At 48.9% G+C, this 25896-nt stretch overlaps 1 protein-coding gene across 4 annotated transcripts in view; it reads left to right on the forward strand.

Annotated features, from left to right (window-relative positions):
- TTC7B (tetratricopeptide repeat domain 7B) overlaps positions 1-25896 on the forward strand; it is a 278705-nt gene that overhangs the window by 17255 nt on the left and 235554 nt on the right. For 3 of the 4 annotated variants that reach the window (XM_055288412.2, XM_055288413.2, XM_055288414.2), the window contains exons 2-3: positions 11661-11815; positions 17075-17243. In XM_055288412.2, the coding sequence (XP_055144387.1) occupies positions 11661-11815; positions 17075-17243 (324 nt within the window). Of the gene's footprint in view, positions 1-11660; positions 11816-17074; positions 17244-25896 lie in introns of those variants that run through there. The other variant, XM_055288415.1, reaches the window with a different exon arrangement.

Here is a 25896-nt window from a genome sequence, read left to right on the forward strand (position 1 = left end):
TGTACATGATAGTAAAAATCGAATTATAGGGTATATGGTGAAAAACAGCCTCCTACATCATGTCCATGTCCTCTTGCTCCCTTCCATAGGAACAGCCACTCTTTAGACTTCCAGGGGCTCCTTTAGGAAGTATTCTGAATATCTGCACATTTATAAGAAAACATGTTATTGGTTTTTTTTTTTTTTGAGATGGAATCTCACTCTGTTGCCCAGACTGGAGTGTAGTGGCACGATCTCAGCTCACTGCAACCTCTGCCTCCCAGGTTCAAGCAATTCTCCTGCCTCAGCCTCTTGAGTAGCTGGGATTACAGGCGCCTGCCACCATACCAGCTAACTTTTGTATTTTTAGTAGAAACAGAGTTTTGCCATGTTGGCCAGGCTGGTCTCGAACTCCTGACCTCAGGTGAGTGTTGGGATTACAGGTGTGAGCCACCTCGTCTGGCCTATTGTTTTTTACACACAATAGTGACTATATACCCTCTTTTGTATCTTGCTTTTTTCAACTCTCTATCTTTGTGATTGTTAGCTATTGCTGCATAACAAACCATCCCAAAGCTTAGTGCCTTAAAGCAATCACCTTTTATTATTTCTCGTGATTCTGGGCTTGCCGGGGCTCGCTTATCCATCAGTGGCCTGCTATGGGTCAGCCCGGTGACTTTGCTGCTCTTGGCTGGGCTCTCTTACGCTTGTGGAGTCTTGCCTAGACAGCTCAGCTCTGCGCCACGTGGCCTTTTATCGTTCAGCAGGTTGGCCTGGGCTAGGTACGGGCTGGCCTAGGCACGTTCTCGTGGTGGGCACAGAGAAGCAAGAGGGAAAAAGTGACTAAGCCCTTTTCTAAGCCTCTGCATGCATTAACATTTCCACTGTTCCATCAGTCAGAGCAAGCCCTGGGGTCAAGCCCAGGGTCAGTGCAAGAGGCCACAGAGCATGGGATTCAGGAAGCATGAAGACACAGTCTTTCGTACAGCCAGGCCACCACGGAGTCGTATGGAGATCTGCTCCATGTGTTTATGGGTGCACCGTCCTGCTGCATGGGGTGCACCACAACTCAGTTAACAGGTCTCATGTCAAGGACCTTATAGGTTGTTTCCTATCTTTTGCTATTACCAGTAGGGCTGTATGTAGTAAACATCCCTATCTGTACATCTTTGTGCTGAAGAGTGTATATATCTGTGGGATAACTACCTAAAACTGGAATTTCTGGGTCAGCTGGTATGGGAGTGTGTCAGTTGCTTTGTGGCAATTGCTACATTGCCCCCTGGAGACACTCATGCTAATTTATACCCCCACCAGCATGACACAGCAGTGTCTGTTTTCCTGTTAGCACTCTGGAGGCAGGGGGATCACAAGTACTGCAAATGCTGGGTTACCCGGGATTACAGGAAGCCCAGTAAACGAGGGGCTGGAGTTCACTCAGGTCATTCTGAGGCTTTTTTTTTCTTTAGACTAAGTCTCATTCTGTCGCCCAGGCTGGAGTACAGTGGAGCGATCTCGGCTCACTGCAACCTCTGCCTCCCAGGTTCAAGTGATTCTCCTGCCTTAGCCTCCCGAGTAGCTGGTATTAACAGGTATGTGCCACCATGCCCAGATAATTTTTGTATTTTTTTTTAGTAGAGATGGGGTTTCACCATACTGGCTAGGCTGGTCTCGAACTCCTGACCTCATGATCCACCCACCTTGGCCCCCCAAAGTGCTGGGATTACAGGCGTGAGCCACTGCACCCGGCCTTCTGAGCCTTAAGAAATGGAGAACCTGGGTCAGGCAAGTTGGCTTGTGCCTGTAATCCCAGCACTTTGGGAGGCCAAGGCGGGCAGATCACTTGACACCAGGAGTTCCAGACCAGCTTGGCCAACATGGGAAAACATTGTCTCTACTAAAATACAAAAATTAGCCTGGTGTGGTGGTGTGCGCCTATAATCCCAGCTACTCAGGAGGCTGAGGCAGGAGAATTGCTTGAGCCTGGGAGTCAGAGGTTGCAACGGGCTGAGATTGTGCCACTGCACTCCAGCCTGGGTGACACAGCAAGACTCTGTCTCAAAAAAAAAAAAAAAAAGAAAAAAAAAAAAAAAGAAATGGAGAACCTGGCTGTGTTTTGGGGCAACAAAGGGGACACTGAGGAGCCAGCTCCTCCCTGAATAGCGGTGTGTTTCTTCCTCCTGGATCCCAGCTGCAGCAGGAATGGTTTGAATAGATCTAAATGCTTCTCTAGCAACACAGAAACCGAGTTGTTGAGAATTTTTTGTGTTGATGTCAAGTACTCCCAGGAATAGAGAAGAGTCTTTTTTTCTTCCTCATCTGATCAAATCTCTGCATGTCAGCTGCTTATCCTGCAAAGGAGGAACTAGGAGGAAGGGCAGTCCCTTCCAGAGGCAAAGGCCACAGCCCCACCTTCCCCTGGGTGGGGGATCAAGGAGGCCAAGTGCCCCTGGGCATGGAGCTGTGCCAGCCACAGGGCTCGGGGGACTGGCTCTGTTGTGCTGAGGGAGGGCACGGATCCCCTGCAGGGTGGCTCATTCCCCATATCTCCTTGGTGAGGGTCTCACTAGTGGTCTCTCTTCGGCTTCAGGCTTTATCCCTATATAAGCCATTGGGGAGCTAGTTACTGCAGCCTCACTTAACCCCCAAATAATGCCCAAGAGAAAAGCGAAGCCAGCCCTGGGTACCCTTGAGTCCCTCCTTAGCCCTGTCCCCTGAGAATGCTAGCAAGTGAAGGAGAGGGACTTCAAAACTGTCCATCCAGCCTCTGCCCCAGAGGGGTTAAGTGGGCCGGGGTCACCCAGCTGGTTGGGAGGGAAGCTGGGCCCCTTCTGGAGGCTGATGGCGTAGTTTGTGCACGGCGTGCTGGAGAGAGTGTAGGGAGACTGCCTGGGTTCAAACCCAGCTCCAGGATGAACCAGCTCTGTGGCCTTAGGGATGCTGCTGCTCCCCTCTCCTGCCTGGTTCCCTGTTTGTGAGATGGAGGTGATAATAGCATCCTAGTATTGTTTCCAGGACTATTAGGATCGGGGAAACTGCTCATCACACTGCATGGCACTTAGTATGAGCTCAGTTCTGCTGGGCTATTAATGACTCACACAGCATTCATATCCTCCTGCTACATCGCAGGCCTGTTGAACACAGAGCTTGTGTCTCCTAGAGCTTTCTGGCCCCACAAGATCCAACATAACTATTCTGGGAAATAGTCAATCCTAAATGGATGGTAATAACAGTAGCTAATATTTATTCACCACTTACTTCAGACTATATGCATTACATATTATCTCTGATCCTCACGACACCCAAATGAGAAAACTAAGGCTCAGAGAGGTTAAGTGTCTTGCCCAGTGCCGCACAGCTGGCGAGCAAGGGAGGTGGGATTTAAGCCCAGGGCTGCCGGAGGCCAAAGCTCTTTACCCTGCATTGCACTACCTGTGGCCTCTCCTTTCTGTAAACTGCACTTCTGGCCCCACTTTGCAGTCCGGTTGCTCCACGACCAGCTGTGTGCCACGCTCTGCCTGGTGAATGTGTAGGCACATGGGGGATTTAAGCCTTTCCTGCGCACAATTCTGATGTAAGGTCCCCGCTTCTGTGTTGCACCTGGAAGCTCTGAAGGCCGTAGTGGGCTCACCTTGTTTGTTACCCAGCTCTCAGGGGTCACTGTTCTTTGTTGCCTGATGCCCGATGTCTTGAAAACATTTTTTTTTTGTCTTGTTTTTGTGGTTGTCTCAGATGGGATAGTAAATTTGGTCCCTATTACTCTTTCTTGGCTGGAAGTAAAAGTCTATCTTTAATGTTTTGATCTTGTTTTATATTTAATTCTTTAATCTATCTGGAATTAATTTTCTTGTATGCCCTGGAGTGCCTTTTTTCCCTCTTGTCACACTGTCCTACCTTGCAGCTGGAGACGTTATTAGGTAATAAACGCTGGTTAGGTGACGTCTTTTCTTGCTAGTGGGTTCTGAATTGGGAGCCCACGAGGTCCCTGACAAGGGCAGGCAGTGCTCATGGAGTGTTGGTCACACCATCCAGTGCCCCTCTATCATTTAGGACTGAATTGCGCAGCCTCTGGATGATTTCTTTGGCCTGACTCTTGATGTTTTTAATATCTCTGCCCTCCTGATTGGGAGAGTGAGTGGCAGGGAATTCACCTTTTTTGAGGGGAGCAAAGAAAATGTAATTTGTTTGAGAGATTAACTTAGGGCCTGGACATTTGAAAAATTTCAGAAATTGTTTTGCAGCCACCATGCTCAATTTCAAATGAGATTGTAACCTCTCTGCCCGGAGCAGGCAGCTCCTTTTGGAACTGAGGAGCTGATACTTACCTGCCTAGCAGGAAACTGCCCTGACGGTTCCCCCTTTCTCTCTTTATTGGTCTATTCTTACACTGCTATAAAGAAATATCCAGCTAGGGCTGGGTGCGGTGGCTCACTCCTGTAATCCCAGCACTTTGGGAGGCTGTGGCGGGTGGATCACGAGGTGAAGACATCGTGATGAAATCATGAAACCCCATCTCTACTAAAAATAAAAAAGGTTAGCCGGGTGTGGTGGCAGGCGCCTGTAGTCTCAGCTACTCGGGAGGCTGAGGCAGGAGAATCACTTGAACCCAGGATGTGGAGGTTGCCGTGAGCCGAGATTGCCCCACTGTACTCCAGCCTGGTGACAGAGTGAGACTCCATCTCAAAAAAAAAAAAAAAAAAAAAATGCCCAGCCAGGTGCAGTGGCTCACACTTGTAATCCCAGCACTTCGGGAGGCCAAGGTAGGTGGATCACTTGAGGCCAGGAGTTTGAGACCAGCCTGGCCAACATGGTGAAACCCTGTCTCTACTAAAAATACAAAAACTAGCCAGGTGTGGTGGTGCGTGCCTGTAATCCCAGCTACTCAAGAGGCTGAGGCATGAGACTTGCTTGAACCTGGGAGGTGGAGGTTGTAGTGAGTCGAGAGGTGCCACTGCACTCCAGCCTGGGTGATAGAATAAGACTGTTTTGAAAAAACAAACAAACAAACAAAAGAAATACTTGAGACTGGGTAATTTATAAAGGAAAGAGGTTTTTGTTTGTTTGTTTGTTTTGAGACAGAGTCTTGCTCTTTCGCCAAGGCTGGAGTGCAATGGCACAATCTCAGCTCACTATAACCTCTGCCTCCTGGGTTCAAGTGATTCTCCCTGCCTCAGCCTCCCGAGTAGCTGGGATTACAGGCGCCTGCCACCATGCCTGGCTAATTTTTGTATTTTTAGTAGGGACGGGGTTTTGCCATGTTGGCCAAGCTGGTCTCGAACTCCTGACCTTAGGTGATCCGCCCACCTTGGCCTCCCAAAGTGCTGGGATTACAGGCATGAGCCACTGTGCCTGGGCAGGAAAGAGGTTTAATTGACTCACAGTTCCACATGGCTGGGGAGGTCTCAGGAAACTCACAATCACGGTGGAAGGTAAACGGGAAGCAAGGACTTTCTTCAGAAGGCAGCAGGCAAGAGAGAGAAAAAGCACAGGGGAAATGGCCATTTATAAAACCATCAGGTCTCGTGAGAACAGAGTATCATGAGAACAGCATGGGGGAACTGCCTCATGATCCAATCACCTCCTACCAGGTCCCTCCCTTGACAGGTGGGGATTACAATTTGAGATGAGATTTAGGTGGGGACACAGAACCAAACCATATTACTCTCCCAGTACTTCATGGTTTGGTTCTAACAAACGACTTGTAATTCCCCAAACGAGTAGGGCATGCCATACCTTTGCATATTCTATTCCTTATGTCTGCAATGCTTTTCCCCACATTTTCCATCTTGCAAATGTGTAACATCACATTCTTGGTGCAAGCTTTGTCTCCTCTCCTACCCCCATCCAATACTGTACACATCTTCATTAGAGCCTGTATTAATGTTGAATGGTCTTGAGAGACTGGGGCGCCGTGAGGGAAGGGACTGTGTCTCCTAATTCTGAGGAAAAACTTTTTTTCTCCGTTGATCATTTTCCTGCACTGTGCTCTCCCAGTTGCTGCTTTTGTTGTTGTTGTTGAGACAGAGTCTTGCTCTGCCACCCAGGCTGGAGTGCAGTGGCACAATCTCGGCTCACTGCAACCTCTGCATCCCAGTTTCAAGTGATTCTCCTGCCTCAGCCTCCCGAGTAGCTGGGATTACAGGCGTGCACCACCATGCCCGGCTAATTTTTGTATTTTTAGTAGGGACAGGGTTTCTCCATATTGGCCAGGCTGGTCTTGAACTCCTGACCTCAAGTGATCCGCCTGCCTCGGCCTCCCAAAGTGCTGAGATTACAGGTGTGAGCCACCGCACCGTGCCCCCAGTTGCCGTTGATGGAACTGAGCGCTCTCCACATCTTGGCATCACGACTCTGGCGCATTCCCCCAGCATCAGGATATCAGAGAAACACAAAGGCCCTGAATCCGCATAGCACCTGGATAGCAGTTTTTACACCTCTCTGCAACTATGAAACCCATTGTTTAAATGAAAATTTGGCAAGCCTGGGATGTAAAACCAAAGCAGCAGGAGAAGTGCAGGGTCTGCGGATTCTGCAAAGGCCCTCAGTTGGGTTCTAGGAATTCTGTCTGGAGACCACTAAACTTGAGGACTTGAGGTTGGTGGGGTGTTTCCAGATAGGAGTTCTCAGCCTGAAGCTGGTTTCTTGTTTGGGAGATCTGGTTAAGATTCCGTTTTGGCCCCTGTAACAAAGGTCAGAATCACAGTGACTTAGAAAGTAGAACAGGATGGAAGTTCATGTTTCACTCTCACGTAAGCAGCCGGGGGCTCGGTGGCAGCTCCTGGTGTTGGGGATCTAGCAAGCCTCCTTGTGTGGTGCTGCTCTGCTCTGCTCATCCTCAATAGGTGGCTTCCGGCTTGTGGTCTCAGATGGGCGTGACATTTTCCATCAGCACTGCCAAGGTCCAGCCTGTGGGGGAGGGTGAACAGGGACTGGCGGGCAAGCCCATTCCCTCTAAACGCCAAGCCCAGAAGCTGCATGTAACACCTCTGCTCCCGTCCCATCGTCATAACGTAGTCACGTGTCAGCATGTCGCCATCAGGGAGCCTGGGAAGTGTAGTCTTTAACTGGGCAGCCATGTGCTCTGATAAAACATGGGAATTTTAATACTAAAGGAAGAAAGGGAGAGTGAATATTCTGGGACAACAAGCAGACTCTGCCACAGGTAATGACCACCCTAACCCCGGGGAGGATGCAGATGCCTTCCCCATCATCTAATTAATTCACCATTTATTGAGCATGGACTCCATGCCAGATATTGTGCACAACACACAGGTTCTTCCTTTAGGCCTCCTCCTTACAGTCTAGAAGGGGCAGACAGATTGATAAACACCCAGGGTGCTCAGGGTTCCTGGGGCTGCTAGAGGTAGTTTGGGATGGGGCACCTGGAGGAGAGGTCGGCAGCGCTTGGAATATTAGTAGGTGTTTACTAAGTAGCGGTGAATGGTGTCCTCAGGATGCCAGAGTATTCCAAAGGGGTGGCACATATGACACTCGGCCAGGACCTGTTTTCCATTGCTGAGGGCTTTGGATGTCTTCCTGTGGTGGGGGTGCTGAGTCGGGAGGTCGGGAGGGGGAAGCATTGACGTCTGGGCGTTCTGATCCCAGCTTGATTCTCCAGCTTTCTACCCACATCTTATTCCCCTGCCACTTGGTTCTCTCCGCTTTCCTGGGCTCTGTGCTGTGGCTTTGGTTGTGCTGTTCCTTCAGCCTGGTTTGCCCTTCCCTCTGCTCTTTGCTAGCGCAGGTCCTACTCATCCTCTGAGGCCCAGCTGGGAGGTGTGTTCACTCTAGGCCATAGAGTTTTCCCGCTGAGAACTCAGTAACTCTAGCCCACAGTCTGTAAATGGAATTGCGGCTCTGAGAGGGTAAGTCATGTGCCCCCACAGCTAGAATAGGTAGCAGGGGTCCTGATCTCCCGTTGTTTCTGCTCCCTGGCTTGGAGATTCTGCCCAGAGGAGCCATTTTCAGATGCAGGGTCCCTGTGGCAGGGAGGCGAGGAGGGGTGGGGTCGCGAGGAGGGGCAGGGAGACAGGGGTCCTCTGCTCAGGCTGAAAGAGGCGCTTTCTTGGAATTGCTTCCCAGAATCAATGAGGTTAAATCATTGGGCCAAAGTCACTGAGTGACAAGCTTGGGTTTAAATCTCGGACTCTGAATCCCAAGTTCTATTTTATTTTACTTTTTGGAATTTTAAAATATATAGAAAAGAAGTTCTACATAGATGGATAATCTTACCACTCAGAAATAACCACTATTAATATCCTGGTATGTATACTTCCAGTTTTTTAAGAAGAGACGGGGTTTCACCGTGTTAGCCAGGACGGTCTCGATCTCCTGACCTCATGATCCACCCACCCCGGCCTCCCAAAGTGCTGGGATTACAGCTGTGAGCCACTGCGCCCAGCTGACCTGATAGTATTTTGGTTATATTTAGTTAAATAAAATATGTTATTTAAATTAATTCCACTTTTTTTTTTCTTGCGATGTTGTCCAGGCTGGTCTCAAACTGTTGGGCTCAAGTGATCCACCTGTCTAGGCCTCCTAAAGTGTTGAGATTATAGGCATGAGCCACCGAGCCCTGCCTTCTTTTCCTTTTTTAATATGGCTATTAAACTTTATAAATTAAGGCCGGGTATAGTGGCTCATGCCTGTAATCCCAGCACTTGGGGAGGCCAAGGTGGGCGGATCACCTGAGGTCAGGAGTTCAAGACCAGCCTGGCCAACATGGCGAAATTCCATCTCTACTAAAAATACAAAATTAGCTGGGCATGATGGTGGGTGCCTGTAATCCCAGCTACTCTGGAGGCTGAGGCAGGAGAATTGCTTGAACCCAGGCGAAGGTTGCAGTGAGCCGAGATCGTGCCATTGCACTCCAGCCTGGGCGACAAGAGCGAAACTCTGTCTCAAGAAAAACAAAACAAAACAAAATTTTTAAATTATATATGTGGCTTGCATGTATTTCTATTGAACAGCACTGGTCTATTATTATAGTATTAATAAGTTTATTCATAAATATTAAAAGGAAAATGAATTTAGAGGAATTTTTTTTTGAGGCGGAGTCTCGCTCTGTCACCAAGCTGGAGTGCAGTGGCACGATCTTGGCTCACTGCAACCTCTGCCTCCCGGGTTCAAGCAATTCTCCAGCCTCAGCCTCCCAAGTAGCTGGGATTACAGGTGCGCACCACCATGCACAGCTAATTTTTGTATTTTTAGTAGAGACAGAGTTTCACCATGTTTGCCAGGATGATCTCAATCTCTTGACCTTGTGATCCGCCCACCTTGGCCTCCCAAAGTGCTGGGATTACAGATGTGAGCCACCGCGCCCTGCCTAAAGGAATTTTTGAGCTCTAAATAAATGGTTCTTTATTATTTCCTGAGAGTTCACTAAAATTTAAACAAATTTTTGAAAAATAGTAAAAGATTAGATTGATTTTTTTGTTTTTTAAGAGCACATGGTACAGTGTTTTGAAAGCTAAAGGCATGACACTCTGAAGCTCCTCCCAATTTCGGATATATGATTGTTTTTGCAACGCATTGCTTTCTGACATTCATATTTATTCTGTGGCTCTAATTCTTGTGGGCATTTAGTATTCTGTAAGAAACACTCAGGCTTTTGCCCACATGTCCTTCGTTCCTGAGTCGTGGGTTTCTTTATGAGCTGGGTTTCATTTCTTGAGAAGGGCTTGTGTGTCTGGGAGGAGGCTGCTTGTTGCCTTGGTGCCTGGCTGGTGTCTGGACCGTCCCCACACCTTGGGGTCGCACTTTGTACCCCAGTATACTCTGTATGCACCACTTCATTGTCTTCTGGCATTGGATGCTGCTGTGGCCTTGCCTGATTTCCTCTTTTTTTTGAGTCAGAGTCCCACTCTGTCACCCAGGCTGGGGAGCAGTGACGCAATATTGGCTCACTGCAACTTCCACTCCCGGGTTCAAGTGATTCTCCTGCCTCAGCCTCCCTAGTAGCTGGGATTACAGGCACACACCACCATGCCTGGCTAGTTTTTCTGTATTTTTAGTAGATACAGGGTTTCACCACATTGGCCAGGCTGGTCTCAAACTCCTGACCTCAGGTGATTCCCCCGCCTCAGCCTCCCAAAGTGTTGGGATTACAGGCATAAGCCACCATGCCTGGCCAGATTTGCTTTTTCTTCTTGGATGGCTAATGAGTTCTTGAGTTCAGTAACTGAACTCAGCCCTGTTTTTGTGTTAATTGGCTCCTCCCAGGACTCTAGGTCTCATCTCTAAAAGGTTGTTTTAGGATTCCCAGTACATAGACAGAGCACTGCTAAGACCTATAGATTCAGCAGTTTTGGGCCAACTTCTCAGAACATGTGGAAAAGGCTTTTGTTTTAGCTCTTGACCTTTGGTGGACTTACCACCCAGAATCTTAGGGGGTCCTCGCTGATGACTTTTTGAATTAATTTTAGATTGCGTATATAATAGGTAAATCTAGTCTTCTTTTTAGGACCAGGATGTTAAAGACAAAGCTAAAGTCCATTTTTGCCACCAACCCCAGTTGAGGTCCCCAGCACCTCAACTGTAACTACTATCATGGCCTTAAGATATGTCCTTCCAGACCTTTTAAAACTGATTTTATATTTTAATACAATTATGTTCTGTCCCATCCCAGAAAAATAGACCATGCTTAGGCTGGTGTATGAGTTGTTCTGGGTTTATTCAGAACAGTCTGGGGGGTGGTGTGGATTCCAAAGAGCTGCTCCTGGAGTGAACTTTTCATTCAAATTAAGCCAATATAGACATCAACAAGTTATAACCATAAGTAGTATGCTCTCAGGAGTAAAAGCTTCATGTAAGCATTCCCAGATATCTGTATAGTTATGACTTTTAGACAGAAACAGATGAACACTCTGTTACTCTGCAAGAATACAGACTTGCATTCAGGTCATTTTGACACAGACTCATTTTAAGATCTGGCTGTACAGACATTCCAGCAGCTCCACAGAATACAGCACCAGAGCTGGGGATTTCATCACGTCACTCTTGAAAATACATAACACTGGGGTTTGTGTGTGTTTTATAAAGATCATAATGAATACATCATAAGCCACCTTTGTTTTTTTCCTACTGAACTTGAACTCTCTCCATGTTAATGTGTATCTACCAGCAGCCAGGCGTGGTGGCTCATGCCTGTAATCCCAGCTCTTTTGGAGGTTGAGGTGGGCGGATCACCTGAGGTCAGGAGTTTGAGACCAGCCTGGCTAACATGGTGAAACCCTGTTTCTACTAAAAACACAAAAAATTAGTCGGGCGTGATGGCATGTGCCTGTAATCCCAGCTACTCGGGAAGCTGAGGCAGGAGAATCGCTTGAACCTGGGAGGTGGAGGTTGCGGTGAGCCGAGATCACTCCAGGCTGAGCAACAAGAGTGAAACTCCATCTCAAAAAAAAAAAGTATCTACTGGCAAATAAATGAGTGAGTGTTTGAGCCAACACCTATTTGAGTACATGCTACTGGAACATTCTTTAAATGAACTGAATTCACTATGAGGTGGTGCCCATTTAGACCCTGTGAAGGCTATGAAGTTCCAGAAGGGCCTTGCTGGGGGCCTGGAGCCTCGGAGTGTGGTGGTTCTGGGGTCCCTTGAGTGAGGGGGGTTCCTACATGCAGGCCATTCCTTGCTGCCACTCTGTTCTCACTTTGTTTGGCTTCTCACTTTGTTTTTGTAGATGACATGGCAGAACTTCTCCTCGGGGAGTCGAAGCTGGAGCAGTACCTGAAGGAACACCCCCTGAGGCAGGGGGCCAGTCCCCGAGGCCCCAAGCCCCAGCTGACTGAGGTCCGCAAGCATCTGACCGCCGCCCTGGACCGAGGGAACCTTAAGGTACCATGGGCCTCTGGGCTGAGGCGACACTTCCTTTGGACAGTGTGGGGTTGAGAAGGGTGCTCGGGGTTGAGCTGGGTGACGTTTGGAGCTCACCTGCACAGCGCCATGGCTTGTCTTCTTAGAAGAGGGCCAGCTCCCAGTTGGGTGGATGTGCCAATCTGTAGGCTGGCTGACCACTGTGGGGGCTTCTGGCCAATAGGGTCTCTCTGATGAGAGTCTTCAATGACACGTCATCTGCACGATGCCACTTATCTCTCAGATGCTTGAACTAAAGCTATCCAATATAACCCAGAGCTTAACCTGACATGTTACCCAGTTCTAGAAAAGAGAGAAGTTAATCAGAAGGGTGCTCAATGCACAGCTTCCTGCTCATCAGTGTAACAAGCCACTATGGCCCAGAGCTGTAGGAGGTTCCATACTGGTGCCAGCAGGCCTGGCGTCACAGTTGGGAGGGGGCCAGGAACTTCCCCGTGTCTCAGCAAGGACCTTCACCCTGTGGCACAGGGAATCTTAGGTGCTGCCCCTGTCTGTCCATTCTGTTTTCTGGTCTCATCACACCCAGGTTTCCTTTCCCTCTAACGTGGCTTTCCTTCCCTTCTTCTTGGACTCCTCATTCAGTTCCTTTTGCTTTTCATGGGGGTCATCTCCTCTTCCCACCCTGCCCTTCTGCCCCCCGGGTGGCTCACACTTTCTTGGCTCTAGATGCTTCCCCTAGTTCAGATGGCTGTCTGTGGCCTGCTCCATCCTGCCTGTCTTCCCCAGGATGTATTTCCCACTGAGGACAGTCTTTGGTGAACTTCTGGAGCTCTGATTTCCGTTTCCTTTTAACTTTGATGACTTCTTTCTCATTTTTCTTCTCTTCCTGTCTCGGAATCCTCTGAGGCTCCATTTTCGGTCTTTATTCTTGTTTGCATGTGCACGCTTCCCCCCAGGAAGCCATGCTTTCTTTGGCTTTACCTTTCATATCTGTACTGCAAACTCAAGCCTGCTCCCGACTTGCTGTGTGACTCCGGGGAGGTTACTCGCCTCTCTGCAGCTCAGTTTCTTTAGGTTTGAATGGAGTGGGCTTTTAAAGGGGTGAGCTTAGACCTTCCTGGCTCTAAGCCTGTGAGCTTTCAATTTGAGCTGTTCCTCCTCTTGGTCATCTGGCCACCTCCTTGGCCCTGCTGCAATGGAGGGCCTGGACAACCTTTGAGTAAGTTAGTATTGGTGTTGGTCAGTTGTGCAGCAACAGGCTTCTGGAAACCCTGATAGAGAGCTGCTTTCAAAATGGTCTCTGTGTATGTTATCTGCACGGACACAGCTCCAGGCCGCTAGGAGGTGGCTGGAGAGCGTCACCTCAACATAGGGACCCCGCCCCAGGCCCCTAGGGGGTGGCCGGAGAGGTCACCTCAGCATAGGGATCCCAGGTACTTAAGGACTCCCTGCTGCATTTGGCCTTCAAAAACCAGGTCTTCTCTTTCCCCATTCAGTTTCTCTGTAAGGGCCATGTCACACTTTGGTGTGTGGCAGATCACTTGAAGCCAGGAGTTCAATACCAGCCTGGCCAACATGGCGAAACCCTGTCTTCATCTCATATGTTCTTTTTTTTTTGATACAGAGTCTCGCTCTGTCGCCCAGGCTGGAGTACAGTGATGCGATCTTGGCTCACTGCAAGCTCCGCCTCCCAGGTTCACGCCATTCTCTTGCCTCAGCCTCTCAAGTAGCTGGGACTACAGGCACCCGCCACCACGCCCGGCTAATTTTTTGTATTTTTAGTAGAGACGGGGTTTCACTGTGTTAGCCAGGATGATCTCGATCTCTTGACCTCGTGATCCGCCTGCCTCGGCCTCCCAAAGTGCTGGGATTACAGGTGTGAGCCACCGTGCCCAGCCTCATCTCATATGTTCTTAACCAATGACACGATGACACAGGTGGACACGGGTAGGTCTTGATCTGGGGACACAGGTGGTAGGTCTTGATTAGCAGGAGAGGGTGGAGGGACAGCAGGCACATGGGCCACAGCTCACAGTGATGGCCAGCCAGACTCAAGTGTCCTGCTGGGAGGTGTGAGGGGAGATATCTGGCTAGTTTCTTCCCCCTGTCTACCCGCCCCCCAACTTCATCTTGAAAAATTCACCTTTCATTTCACCAGGTGCTGACAGGTTTTGCTTTCCATCCTCTACAACGCAGTGTGGTAGTAAACACATTGAATTTATTTTATTATTTATTTATTTGGTTTTTTTTGAGACAGAGTGTTGTTCTGTCACCCAGATGCCATCTCAGCTCACTGCAACCTCCACCTCCCAAGTTCAAGCAATTCTCCTGCCTCAGCTTCCCAAGTAGCTGTGACTACAGGTGCGTGCCGCCACACCTGGCTAATTTTTGTATTTTTAGTAAAGACGTGGTTTCACCATGTTGGCCAGGCTAGTCTCGAACTCCTGACCTCAGGTGACCCTCCTGCGTCAGCCTCTGAAAGTGCTGGGATTATAGGCCTGAGCCACTGCATCCAGCTGTTGAATTTAATTCAAGTTAAAATGCTTGAGTCTGAGTCCAGTTCTGGATTTATAAGCTGTGTGATCTTGGGATGTTACTTAACCTCTCTGAGCTTCATGTTTCTCAGCTGCAGGCCTACTTAACCCAGGATTGTTTTGAGGCTCAAATGGAGAAATTCTTTCAAAGCTGTATAGCACCAGATACACATCATTTCTTGCTATGTTATTAGTTCTACCTAGAGAGTTTTTTTCTCCCATTGCTGTTTTTCACCTTCCTCTGTCTTATAAAGAATGTTCCAAAGCCACACATCTTTTGTATGGGTGTGCTGTCCTACTCACACTGACTAACGTGAAACTTTCTCTTTCCTTGAGCTTAAGTCCAGCTTGTCTTACGTGAATTGAGGCTGGGAAGACCAGAGCCAGCCAGGCATGTAGTGGGATGGAAGGAGTCCTGGACTAGGAGTCAGGACATCTGGCTTCTGATTCAAGGCAAGAAAATGCTCCTTATTGTGAGCAAGGTGGCCCCTGACACTGTGTTGGGGTTGTCCTCCCACTGCCCAGGCAGCCGAGGCGCCCTGGCCAAGCTGTTTCCTGTGCTTGGGTGGAGACTGGACTCGCCCAGGGAGGCTCTTCCAGTGTGTCCAAGCTGTGCCTCTCGGCTTGCAATTTTCTTCAAGCTTTTTCTCCACCTGGCTCTCCAGTTTGCTTTCGTTAACCTTTTTTTTTTTTTTCCCTTTTGGTAAAATATACATAACATACAACCTAATGTTATAGCTCTTTGTAAGTGTACAGTGTAGGGGCATTAAGTATATTACCGTTGTCACTCAGCCGTCACCACCCTCCATCTCCAGGACTCTTTGCATCTTCCCAGACCGAAGCTCTTGTGATGTGTCCATTACTGCTGACTCCTCATTCCCCCTCCGCTTTCCGTTCACCTTTAATCCAACGGTTCTCAGAGGCTAGAAGCCTGGGGAAGGAGGGAAGACTTCCCAGAATTACCTAGGAAATGTTTTCAAAATACCCAAGCCTGGCCTGTCCCCCACCTGGGTGGAGAACCCCTGTGGTGGATGCTTTTTTTTTTTGAGATAGAGTCTCGCTCTGTCATCCAGGCTAGACTGCAATGGCGTGATCTCGGCTCACTGCAACCTCCGCCTCCTGGGTTCAAGCGATTCTTGTGCCTCAGCCTCCTGAGTAGCTGGGATTATAGGTGTGCACCACCATGCCCTACTAATTTTTGTATTTTTAGTAGAGATGGGGTTTACCATGTTGGCCAGGCTGGTCGTGAACTTCTGGCATCAAGTGATCTGCCTGCCTCGGCCTCCCAAAGTGCTGGGATTATAGGTGTGAGCCACCGCACTCGGCCTGGATTGCTTTTTTTCTCTTTTCTAAGTCTGCTTTGATTTCTCTGTCTCCAGATGTAATTCTAATTCCTCTGGTGCCTCTCTCTTGGGCCACCCATAAACACTTTTGCTCCTATCAGTCCTCCTTGCCCACTCCACCATCCTTTCCAGTGCTGCCTGATGTCCCTCCCTCTTCCAAGAAATGCCTGGAAGCCGACCATGCTGGCTAAGATAGCTGCTATAACACGCTGTACCTGGCTACCTGGCCATGTTGTCCACTCATCAAAGCTCTAGGTTACAGTATAAATAGTGCGGTTTCATGGTGTGCTTCTGTAAGCAAAAACCTCAGCTTTGAACCGCTTGGGCTCTGAGGAGAAGGTCTGGCCACGGAAGATAAATCTGTTTCCTTATATAGGTGGCAGGGTGGCCTGTTCTCTCCTTAGGTGCCGGGGGACGGGTCAGCGAGGAGGGCAATGATGAGGCTTTGGGGAGAGGGGGACTGGCCAGGCCAGCCTTGCTGGCTGGGAGGAAGGGGGGCCCACAGAGAACTTCCAGCTCTCAGTCTCTGGGGAGGGTACCAGGTCACCTCAGTTTAGAAACTTCAGTGGCTCAGTGAGAAACTTCACCCTGGAAAGCAAGCAAGTCCTGATCTTCGCATCCATTTGGGAAGGCTCTCCTTGGTTATTTGGATTACAGGGTTGTGGTGCATCTCCATTGCCATGGCCAGACCCACCAGGATGTCTGGGCTGCTTCCTTTTCTGAGACAGGTGCTTGTATGTTTAACTTATGAAGCATTCCTTCCTTCCTTGGCCCAGCTGGCCCAGCCCAGCCACGGGCCTGATGAGGGAAAGCCGCAGGGTTTTGTTTTGGTTTGTTTTTTCCAACAGCTTTATTGAAGTGTAATTCACATACCATACAACTCACCCATTCAGAGTCCACTTCAGTGATTTTTAGTATATTCATGAAGTTGTGCAACCATCACCACAATCAATTCTAGAACATTTTCATCACCTTCCAAGGAAACCCCATCATCATCAGCAGCCACCTCCCATTCCTAGCCAAGACTAATCTGTTTTCTAACTCTAGACTTGACTACTCTGGACATTTCATACACGTGGAAGCATACAATATGTGGCCTTTTGTGACTAGATTTTTCACTTGGCATCATGTTTTTGGAGTTCGTCTATGTTGTGGCACATAAGAGTACTTCATTCTTTACTACAGCTGAGCAATATTCCATTTTATGGCTAGCCCACATTTTGGTGGACACTTGGGTTGTTTCCACTGTTTGGCTATTGTGGATAACACTGCTCAGAACATTCATGTCCAAGCTCTTGTGCGGGGAGCTGTGGGGTTTTATGGCAGCAGCTGGATGGGCTCCGAGGGAGCATCATGCCTGATATTGTAGGAAAATGCTTTTCTTTCTCTCCTTTTCCTTCTAGTCAGAATTCCTACAAGAATCCAGTCTGATCATGGCCAAGTTGAATTATGTGGAAGGTGATTATAAAGAAGCTCTGAACATTTACGCCCGGGTGGGCCTGGACGACCTGCCACTGACAGCTGCCCCGCCCTATAGGCTGCGGGTGATCGCAGAAGCCTACGCTACCAAAGGTGAGGCCCGTGCCTTCTAACACAGTGTCCCGTGGCCTGGAGCCAGCAGCGCCTCTTGGGAGCCGCCTGTTTGACCCCTGGCCCTTGGCTGGTGATGAACCTGGCAGTTCCCAGCAAGGCTGCTGGGGCCGCCCTGCAGCACGTGCTGGGTCATGCTAAGCCCAGCAGGGGTTTGTTCCTCTGAGCCAGTGGCCATCAGCTGTCACTGAAGGGGATGAAGGAAAAACATTTCAGCAAAGTTTCTTTCTTTCTTTCTTTCTTTCTTTTTTTTTGAGATGGAATTTTGCTCTTGTTGCCCAGGCTGGAGTGCAATGGTGTGATCTTGGCTCACTGCAACCTCCGCCTCCCAGGTTTAAGCGATTCTCCTGCCTCAACCTCCCGAGTAGCTGGGATTGCAGGCATGTGCCACCACACCCGGCTAATTTTGTATTTTTAATAGAGAGGGGGTTTCTCCATGTTGGTCAGGCTGGTCTCGAACTTCTGACGTCAGGTTATCCGCCCACCTCAGCCTCCCAAAGTGCTGGGATTACAGGCGTGAGCCACCGTGCCCAGCTTCAGCAAAGTTTCTTGATAAGTAATATGCAACTTCAGCGGGGGCCTTTCTTGGTAATTAAAATCCTGCACAGCTTGTAGGGATTCGTATCATATGGTCAGTTGGACACATGGCTGATGATGTTTTTATTCATTAATGCCACCTCTGGGTTGATTAAGGCTAATCAGTTGACACATAGCAATCACTAGTAATCAGTCCTCTCTTAGTTAACTGTGTACCTATTCAGAGACAAGAAGAACGTGTAAATATCTCACTGCCATGAAGCAGTTTGCACTCTAGTGTGAGATAATGCAATCTCATGGGAAGAAAAAGTATGGAAGCACAGGACACACAGACGATTGGACCATTCCAAGCTGCCGCTTCCTCAATCTGTAATGGGCATAATCACACTCACTTCATGGGGCTATTAGGATGATTAAGTCAAATAATGTATGTAAAGCATTTAATGTAGTACCTGGCACATTCTAAATGCTGCATAAATGATATTTTAAAATCTTGACCAGTCACGGTAGCTCACACCTGTAATCTCAGCACTTTGGGAGGCCAAGGCAGGCGGATCACCTGAGGTCAGGAATTCGAGACCAGCCTGGCCAACATGGCGAAACACCGTCTCTACTAAAGGTACAAAAATTAGCCAGGTGTGGTGGCAGGTGCCTGTAATCTCAGCTACTCAGGAGGCTGAGGCAGGAGAACTGCTTGAACCCGGGAGGCAGAGGTTGCAGTGAGCCGAGATCACGCATTGCACTCAAGCCTGGGCGACAAGAGTGACTCCATCTCAAAAAAATAAAAAATAAAATAGAATAAGAAATAAAACCTCAGCCCCAAACAGGGCAGCAAATGGTAAAAGCTAGAGATGGGTAATACGGAGAGGTCACTTCAGGCCAGCAGGGACAGGAAGGCTTCCTAGAGGAAGACGGACACTTTGAATGTGACTTCTTAAGGCCATGGCAATAAGTGGACTATCTGGAGTGGCTCCTGTCCTTCTGGCCATCTGCTGTTCAAACCATGTACCGTGACTGACTGTGGCTGGCAGAGGCCAGGGCCCTGGGTGACTCGTCCCTCCAGCACAGTCATGAGCTGGCCATTGTGTGCTGGCAGCACTTTCTGGCTGAGATGAGGGGGCTACAGGTGGTCCAGCCTGTCTGACTCAGTTGTCTTAGGCAACGTTGAACAAAGACACAGCCCGGGGCACACTTGTTAAGAGCTTTGTGATGGGGATGATGTATTCACCCAGTTCCCTGGGGACCCTTGAGTACTGCCAGGCTCCTCTAATTAATCTTCTAAATGTCCCCATGGGCTAGGAAAAAATGCCGTTGCTCTCGACAGGGCACTCTGGCAGTTTAATGGGCATGCCCCTTTGAGGCTGCCTCTGGGGTCCTGACAGCATTTGGCTTTGTTTGCATCTGTCTGAGCTATGGGGAGTGCTGGGGTCTGTGCCACACGGCTACGCTTTTCTCTCCCTGGTGCTCACCCGGCTACCTCACGTGCCTCAGGAGCTGTGTGTGTATGGCCAGCAACAGTATTCTGGAAGGACAGCAAAGCATCATCTGGCAATTTCCACCTGCCCAACTGCCCTGGGGCTGATGGGTTGTACCAGGAGTTGGCTTGCTATTTGGGGGTGGGAGGTGGCTTTGGGGCCTGCCCAGTACCCAGAGCCCACGTCCTAGGATTGGTTCTGAGATAGTTTAATGGAGGCAGGCTGTCTACAGGTGGCACTGCCAGCTCAGTCTTGTAGTTACCATGAAAGGTGGGCAAGGAGGACAGGCAACTTGGGCCCTGAGCCTGGCCCTGGGTGATATGTGGTCACCCTACCCATGAGGTTGTGACATTGGCTCTTGGGACACCTGCTGGCTCAAGGGAGACCTGGCTTTGGCTAGTTTCTGACTTCTGTGAGTGCAGGTAGAGTCACATATGTACCGGGAGAGGGAAGGGTCACTTCTGCCTAGAGGAAGTGGCCAGCAGCCTGGGGGCTCCAGGCCCTGGAGAGCCTGGTGGGCCAGGTGAGAGGCAGTGTAGAGGGACAGTTATGAGCACCTACCCTGACCATCTGCCTGGGTCCCACTCTGTGTGTCACATGCTGGCTCTGGGGCCTTGTGCAAGTTGCTTAGCCTCTCTCTACCCGTTTCCCCACCCATCAAGCTCTCATTGTCTTGTCACGAGGACTGCATGACATAGCACACATAAAATGCTTCTACAGTGCCGGCACTTAGTGAGCGTGATGTAAATGTCAGATGAAGATGAGTGTTGGGTGGGCCCTGAGGGACTAGAAGTGACTTGTACTAACAGGGCAATTGCGGGCCCAATTCATGGAGATGCCCAGAGACAGGCCTGCTCTCTGAGGAGTTCAAGAGGCCCTCGATCCTAGCTCTGTGTAGGATATCCTTGGCTCTTCTTTCTTCACCAAGGTCCCTGAGGATTTTTAAGGGGAGGCTGCTGTCAGGGGGTTCTCCGAATGTTGGTCCCTCCCCTATGCTATGTGCACACTGCTCTAGGCAGCGCGATTGACCTGCACACTTTCTTTGTCACCTCAACTTTTCCCTGGTGACCTGAGGTCTGAGTTGGCCAGGGTTTTCAGATAGAGTCCCTTCCCCTGGCCAGCCAATGTTAGCCTTTGCGATTAGGAATCGGAAGCCCGCACGGTTCAGCTCCCAGAACCTCCTATGGGCCAGCACTATGTTAGGGGATTTCCTGTCTCTTTAACTCTCCAAACCCCAAATTTACAGAAGAGAGAAATGAGAGGAGGTGAGATTATGCAGAAGCGTAGCAGTGGCCATGGTGTACTGAGAGATTCCTGCATGCCAGGTGTGATGCCCTTTATCCCAGTATTTCATTCACTCTTTTTTAAAAAAAAAAAAAAAAAAATGGAGTCTTGCTCTGTCGCCCAGGCTGGAGTGCAATGGCACAATCTCGGCCCACTGCAACCACCACTTCCTGGGTTCAAGTGATTCTCCTGCCTCGGCCTCCGAAGTAGTTGGGATTACAGGTGTGCACTATCACACCTGGCTAATTTTTGTGTTTTTTTTTTTAGTAGAGACAGGGTTTCACCATGTTGGCCAGGCTGGTCTCGAACTCCTGATCTCAGGTGATCCACCCACCTCGGCCTCACACAGTGTTGGGATTGAAGGCGTGAGCCACTGCACCCAGCCTTCATTCAGTCTTTGCCACCACCTATGAGGTAAACACCATTATTCTTTCCATTTTACAGAAAATAAACCTGGGGCACAGGGAAGTTAGGTAAACCTGCCCTGGGTCCTACAGCTAGGAAGTGGTTGAGCCAGGACTTGACCTCAGAGACTGGCTCTAGGGCCCTTGTTCTCCTCTGAATGGCAGAATGGGGTCTCAGTCTGACACCCATGTTCCTAATTGCTCTCCTCTATTGGCACATTGACTGGAACTCTCCTGGGCCAGGTAAGGTTTCTTCAGGGAGAAAACATTCAGGTCACTCAAGAATACCCTAGATTTGTACTCCTGCCCTTGGTTCCTCTGCCTTAATGCCTCACCCTTGCCGGGTTTCCTCCTGTAAGTTCTGTCCTTCGAGCTCCTATTGCTGTCTTCTCTGAAGCCCCCTGGGAAGAGTCAATCATATTTGATGTTGTTGTAGCACAGTACATTAGAATTATGTAAGAAACGACTGGAGTTGTACGCATGCTCACTTAAGGCGTTCTTCCCTTGCCAATCTAGCATTCCTAGAAGAAGGTCATCTACCAGTTACACTCCGCCATTTTGACCTTTAGTGCGCATGCTTGAGCCCCTCGCCCAACTCCTGAGAACTTATTGGGAAGCTGCTGATCACCGATTTCAAGTTTCTTCTATCTGCTGGGAGGCTGCTTTTTCCTGATGCAGGCTGCTACCAATTATTATTTTAGAGAAACAGTTAACAACTGCCTGACCATCACCTGATGGTCACCTGACATTCCTGGCATATGTGTGTGTGTGTGTGTGTGTGTGTGTGTGTGTTGCGGGGAGCCCTCTCCTGCCCTACTCATGCCTGACTAGCTGCCTACTACAACAGGGCTACTTGGCTTCCTCAGCATTTTCTGTGGCCTTCTTTTCTGCATACACAGAGGAAAGTAAGCACCTATCTCTGCTTTATAAACAGAAACATAATAAAAGAGACAAAAGGAACAGTTCCTTTTTTAGTAAAATAAAATTTTAAAACTGGAAATTTTAAAATTTAAAAATTTAAAAAATGGGGCCTGGAAACAGCAGGGGAATTAACTTCCTTTCCAGATTGCATGGCACCAAAGCAGAGGACTGGCTCCGAAGAGCAAGTGGGGTCAGCACAGTCATCTCCCACCAGCACAGTCATCTCCCATGCAGACATTTTATTTCCCAGTAGGGGAGACTGTGCCAGAGAGAAGGGACTTGCCCTATGTCACACAATCCAGGGCAGGACCAAGATGTGGGGATGTTGCTTGGCAGGAAATTTTTCCGTCAAGCTAAGTGACTTCCGTACCCAGATGGAGGAGGTCGCACCATGTCCGGCGCTTTACAGAGCTCCTTTACCTTCTCCATTCCTCCCTGCTCCTGGGTGGAAATTGCTCTTCCATGCACTGGTTAAGGACATGAAGCTTTGGGGTCAGACTGTCCAGGTTTGACCTCTGGCTTTGTCACTTACTAGCTAAAGGGTCTTGGGCAAATTATTTTCACCCCACTGGGTCTGTTTTCTCATCTGTAAATGGAGATAATATCTGCCTTACAGGGTTGTGCAAGGAATAGGTGAATACATGTCAAGCACTTAGCACAATGCCCGGAAGATCAACAAATGTGTTATTTTTATTCTTATGTATCCCTTGGGTTTGACCACAAATGACTGGCCTCTTCAGATGCCCCAGGTAACAACATCCGGTTATGGGGAGAGGGGAGAGGCCGGCTTTTTTCCATGAATACATTGGTGCTTTAGTAGATCTGCTTTGTCAGGCAGAGGGTTTGGCCATCAGGAAGTGGGACCTGGGATCCCTACATTTACGGGTGGAATCTTTTTTTTTGAGACAGAGTTTCACTCTTGTTGCCCAGGCTGGAGTGCAGTGGCACAATCTCAGCTCACTGTAACTTCTGCCTCCTGCGTTCAAGTGATTCTCCTGTCTCAGCTTCCCGAGCAGCTGGGATTACAGGTGCGTGCAACCACGCCCAGCTAATTTTTTTTGTATTCCTAGTAGAGACGGGGTTTCACCATGTTGGCTAGGCTGGTCTCAAACTCCTGACCTCAGATGATCCACCCACCTCGGCCTCCCAAAGTGCTGGGATTATAGGTGTGAGCCACCGTGCCCGGCCTATCGGGGGAATCTTTAGGGGAAGATCACATGAAGATCAGAGGCCTGGAGTGCGGCTTAGGGAAGGGAAAGTTGTTGCTGATGTTGGAGGATGGGGAGTACCTAGAAGTCAGGGGCAGCTGGAGAAGCTACCTACATCATCCCTTCTGCCCAGCCCCAGCCAGATGCTTGGCAGGCAGATGGAGTGAGCAGGCGTGCTCTGTTCACAGAGGGGGTGGAGGGGACAGTGCAAATCCAAGTCAGCCTCGACAACTCCATCCCACAGGGCTTTCTGAGGGCAGGGCCTAAGCTCCTGCCTTAGGCATATGCAGAGGGGTAAATGGTGTATGCAGCGCTGACTGCTCAAGCCACGCTGCGGATCCATTTTCTAGTTTCTGCCAAGATCTGGGCATTAGGGCCTTTTCAGTCGTAGGTGAAAGAAACCCCAGTTTAAACTGACTTCAGTGGCAGCTGGCTTCAGGGCTCAAAGACATGGATTCTTCCTCTCTGTTTCCCCTCCCCTCTTGTCACTTTCCATCTCAGGCCCCAGGTGAGTGGAGCGGCTCCAGACTCTCATTCTCCTGGGTGTGATCCTCAGACATCTCGGCCGGGTTCTTGTTATGTCTTATTGGCCCCAACTGGATCACATTCTCATCCTTGATCCAGTTACCATGGTGAAGAGGGGCTGGTCCCATTAGGGGGATCAGAGGAAGGGCAGTGTCCAGTGTCCATGACAGATGTCCACAGCAGTGGCTCTTCCGAATATAAGCCTTTCATCAGATAGGCCCAGGGCTCTTTATTTTTTTCTTTGAGGTGGCCCCTGCAGGGAAGAAGAGAAGGGAAAATCGGGGAGCAGCCAGGTGACTGCTCTGTGAGAGGGTCACTGTAGACTAGAGATGACCTTGGGACCAGACCACGTGAGGCCGATCAACACCGAAGGAATGGGGCTTTTTGGGGGAAGAGCAGCCTCCAGGGGTGGAGGAGCAGGCCTTACCTGTGTGGAGGGCTCTTGGAGGAAGAAAGACTCGGTCTGTTTTGGCCTCAGGGACAGGGCCAGAGCCGGGCACTGGAAACCGCGAGAAGTTCAATGTTAGTCCCATTTATGGAAGCCGATTTCTAACCTCACAGCTGCCAGAGAGCTCAGCTGCACTGAGAGGCAGGGGTTCCCTGTGCCTGAGCATTTATTGAGTGCTGATGGAGAGTCTGGCATGGTGCGTGGTGATTTACCTGCCTGACTGTGCTTATCCTGAGAACAATCCCGGATCCTAGTATTATCATTCCCTGCAGAGGGGTTAAGAGGCTGCTTTTCAGAGTTGAGATGGGATTCAAAGCAAGGCCTATAGACTCCAGCATCCATACTCTTTCCACTTTACTGAGCTGCCTGTCAGTGGGAGCGTAATCACTCGTTGTGAGTGAGGATATGGTTGATGCGATTCTGTTGTGAGATAACCTGCTTAGCCTTGATTGTGTTCTGTGATTTGTGAGTGATTTAAGTCTGGCTTTTCTTATCTGCAAAACAGAGCTAATAATACTTTCACAAGAGTACTGAGAAGACTAAATAAGACAAAATGGGAAGATGCTTTGAATTTATAAATCCAAGGTCAGTGGAAGGGGATTTGAATAGTCAGATCTCATGGACAGCTGAGGCTGGGAGCAGCAGGTGGCTGTGATGGCCTTGCCCCTCCTGTCCCTGAAGGCCCTGCCTGCCATGCTCCTTAGCTGAGCTTGCCAGCAATACTTCTAGCTGTCCCTGGTATTGATCTCTTGTTTCATCCCCCACAATTTTATTTTATTGTTCTTTTTAAAAATTTATTATTTATTTACTTTTTTGAAACAGGGTCTCGCTCCGTTGCCAGGCTGGTGTGATCTCGGCCCACTGCAACCTCTGCCTCCCAGGCTCAAGCGATCCTCCCACCTCAGCTGGGACTACAGGCGTTCACCATCCTGCCTAGCTAATTTTTGGTATTTTTTTCTAGAGATGAGGTTTTGCCATGTTGCCCAGGCTGGTCCCGAACTCCTGAACTCAAGCTATCCTCCTGCCTTGGCCTCCCAAAGTGGTGGGATTACAAGCATAAGCCACTGCACCCAGCTTTATTGTTCTTAACATAGACAAAATACATGTGTTTTATATAAAATTCAGAAATGATGACTAATCAAAAGAACAAAGATTTCCATTATCCATCTATTCAAGGCAGTTGCTGTTAACACTATAGTTCATTTCCTTCCAGATCTTCTCTACACCTCCTATATGTGTGAATTTTTTTATATAAAAGTGGGATTATACCACATATACTGCTTTGTGACCTGCTTTTTCTACTTCACTATAGATCGTAAACACTTTCCATGACAGTAGATAACTTTCTGCAACATTTAAGCAGCTGTATAACATTTCATAGTATGGATGAAATATAATCTATTTAACTAAAGCCTCTATTTTTGGACATGTAGGTTGTTTTCAGCTTTTCACTGTTATACACAAGGCTGTGATGAGTACCCTGTCAGCCTGGTCTTTGTGCCTGTTCTTAATGATTTCCCTAGGAGAGGTTTCCAGAGTGGAGTTTCTGGGTTGAAGAGAGGTATTTCCAGATTGCCCTGCAGAACAGCGGTACCTGTGTGCTTTCCTTCCTGCAGTGTGAGGAACCAGCCTCCTCCCATTCCAGCCAACACTGAATGCAATCCCTTTGATTTAAAAATGAGCATTTATTCTTTAGCTGTGTATTGAGTGTAGGCTGTTTGGAAAATAAAGAAAAAAATATATATATACTTAATATTTATTTTTAAATATTTATAAATAAAATCAGGTACCATACTGTCACTTGAGCTGGTTAACCACTGTTACACACACACG

The sequence above is a fragment of the Symphalangus syndactylus genome, chromosome 8 (assembly GCF_028878055.3).
Source record: "Symphalangus syndactylus isolate Jambi chromosome 8, NHGRI_mSymSyn1-v2.1_pri, whole genome shotgun sequence".
NCBI lineage: Eukaryota > Metazoa > Chordata > Mammalia > Primates > Hylobatidae > Symphalangus > Symphalangus syndactylus.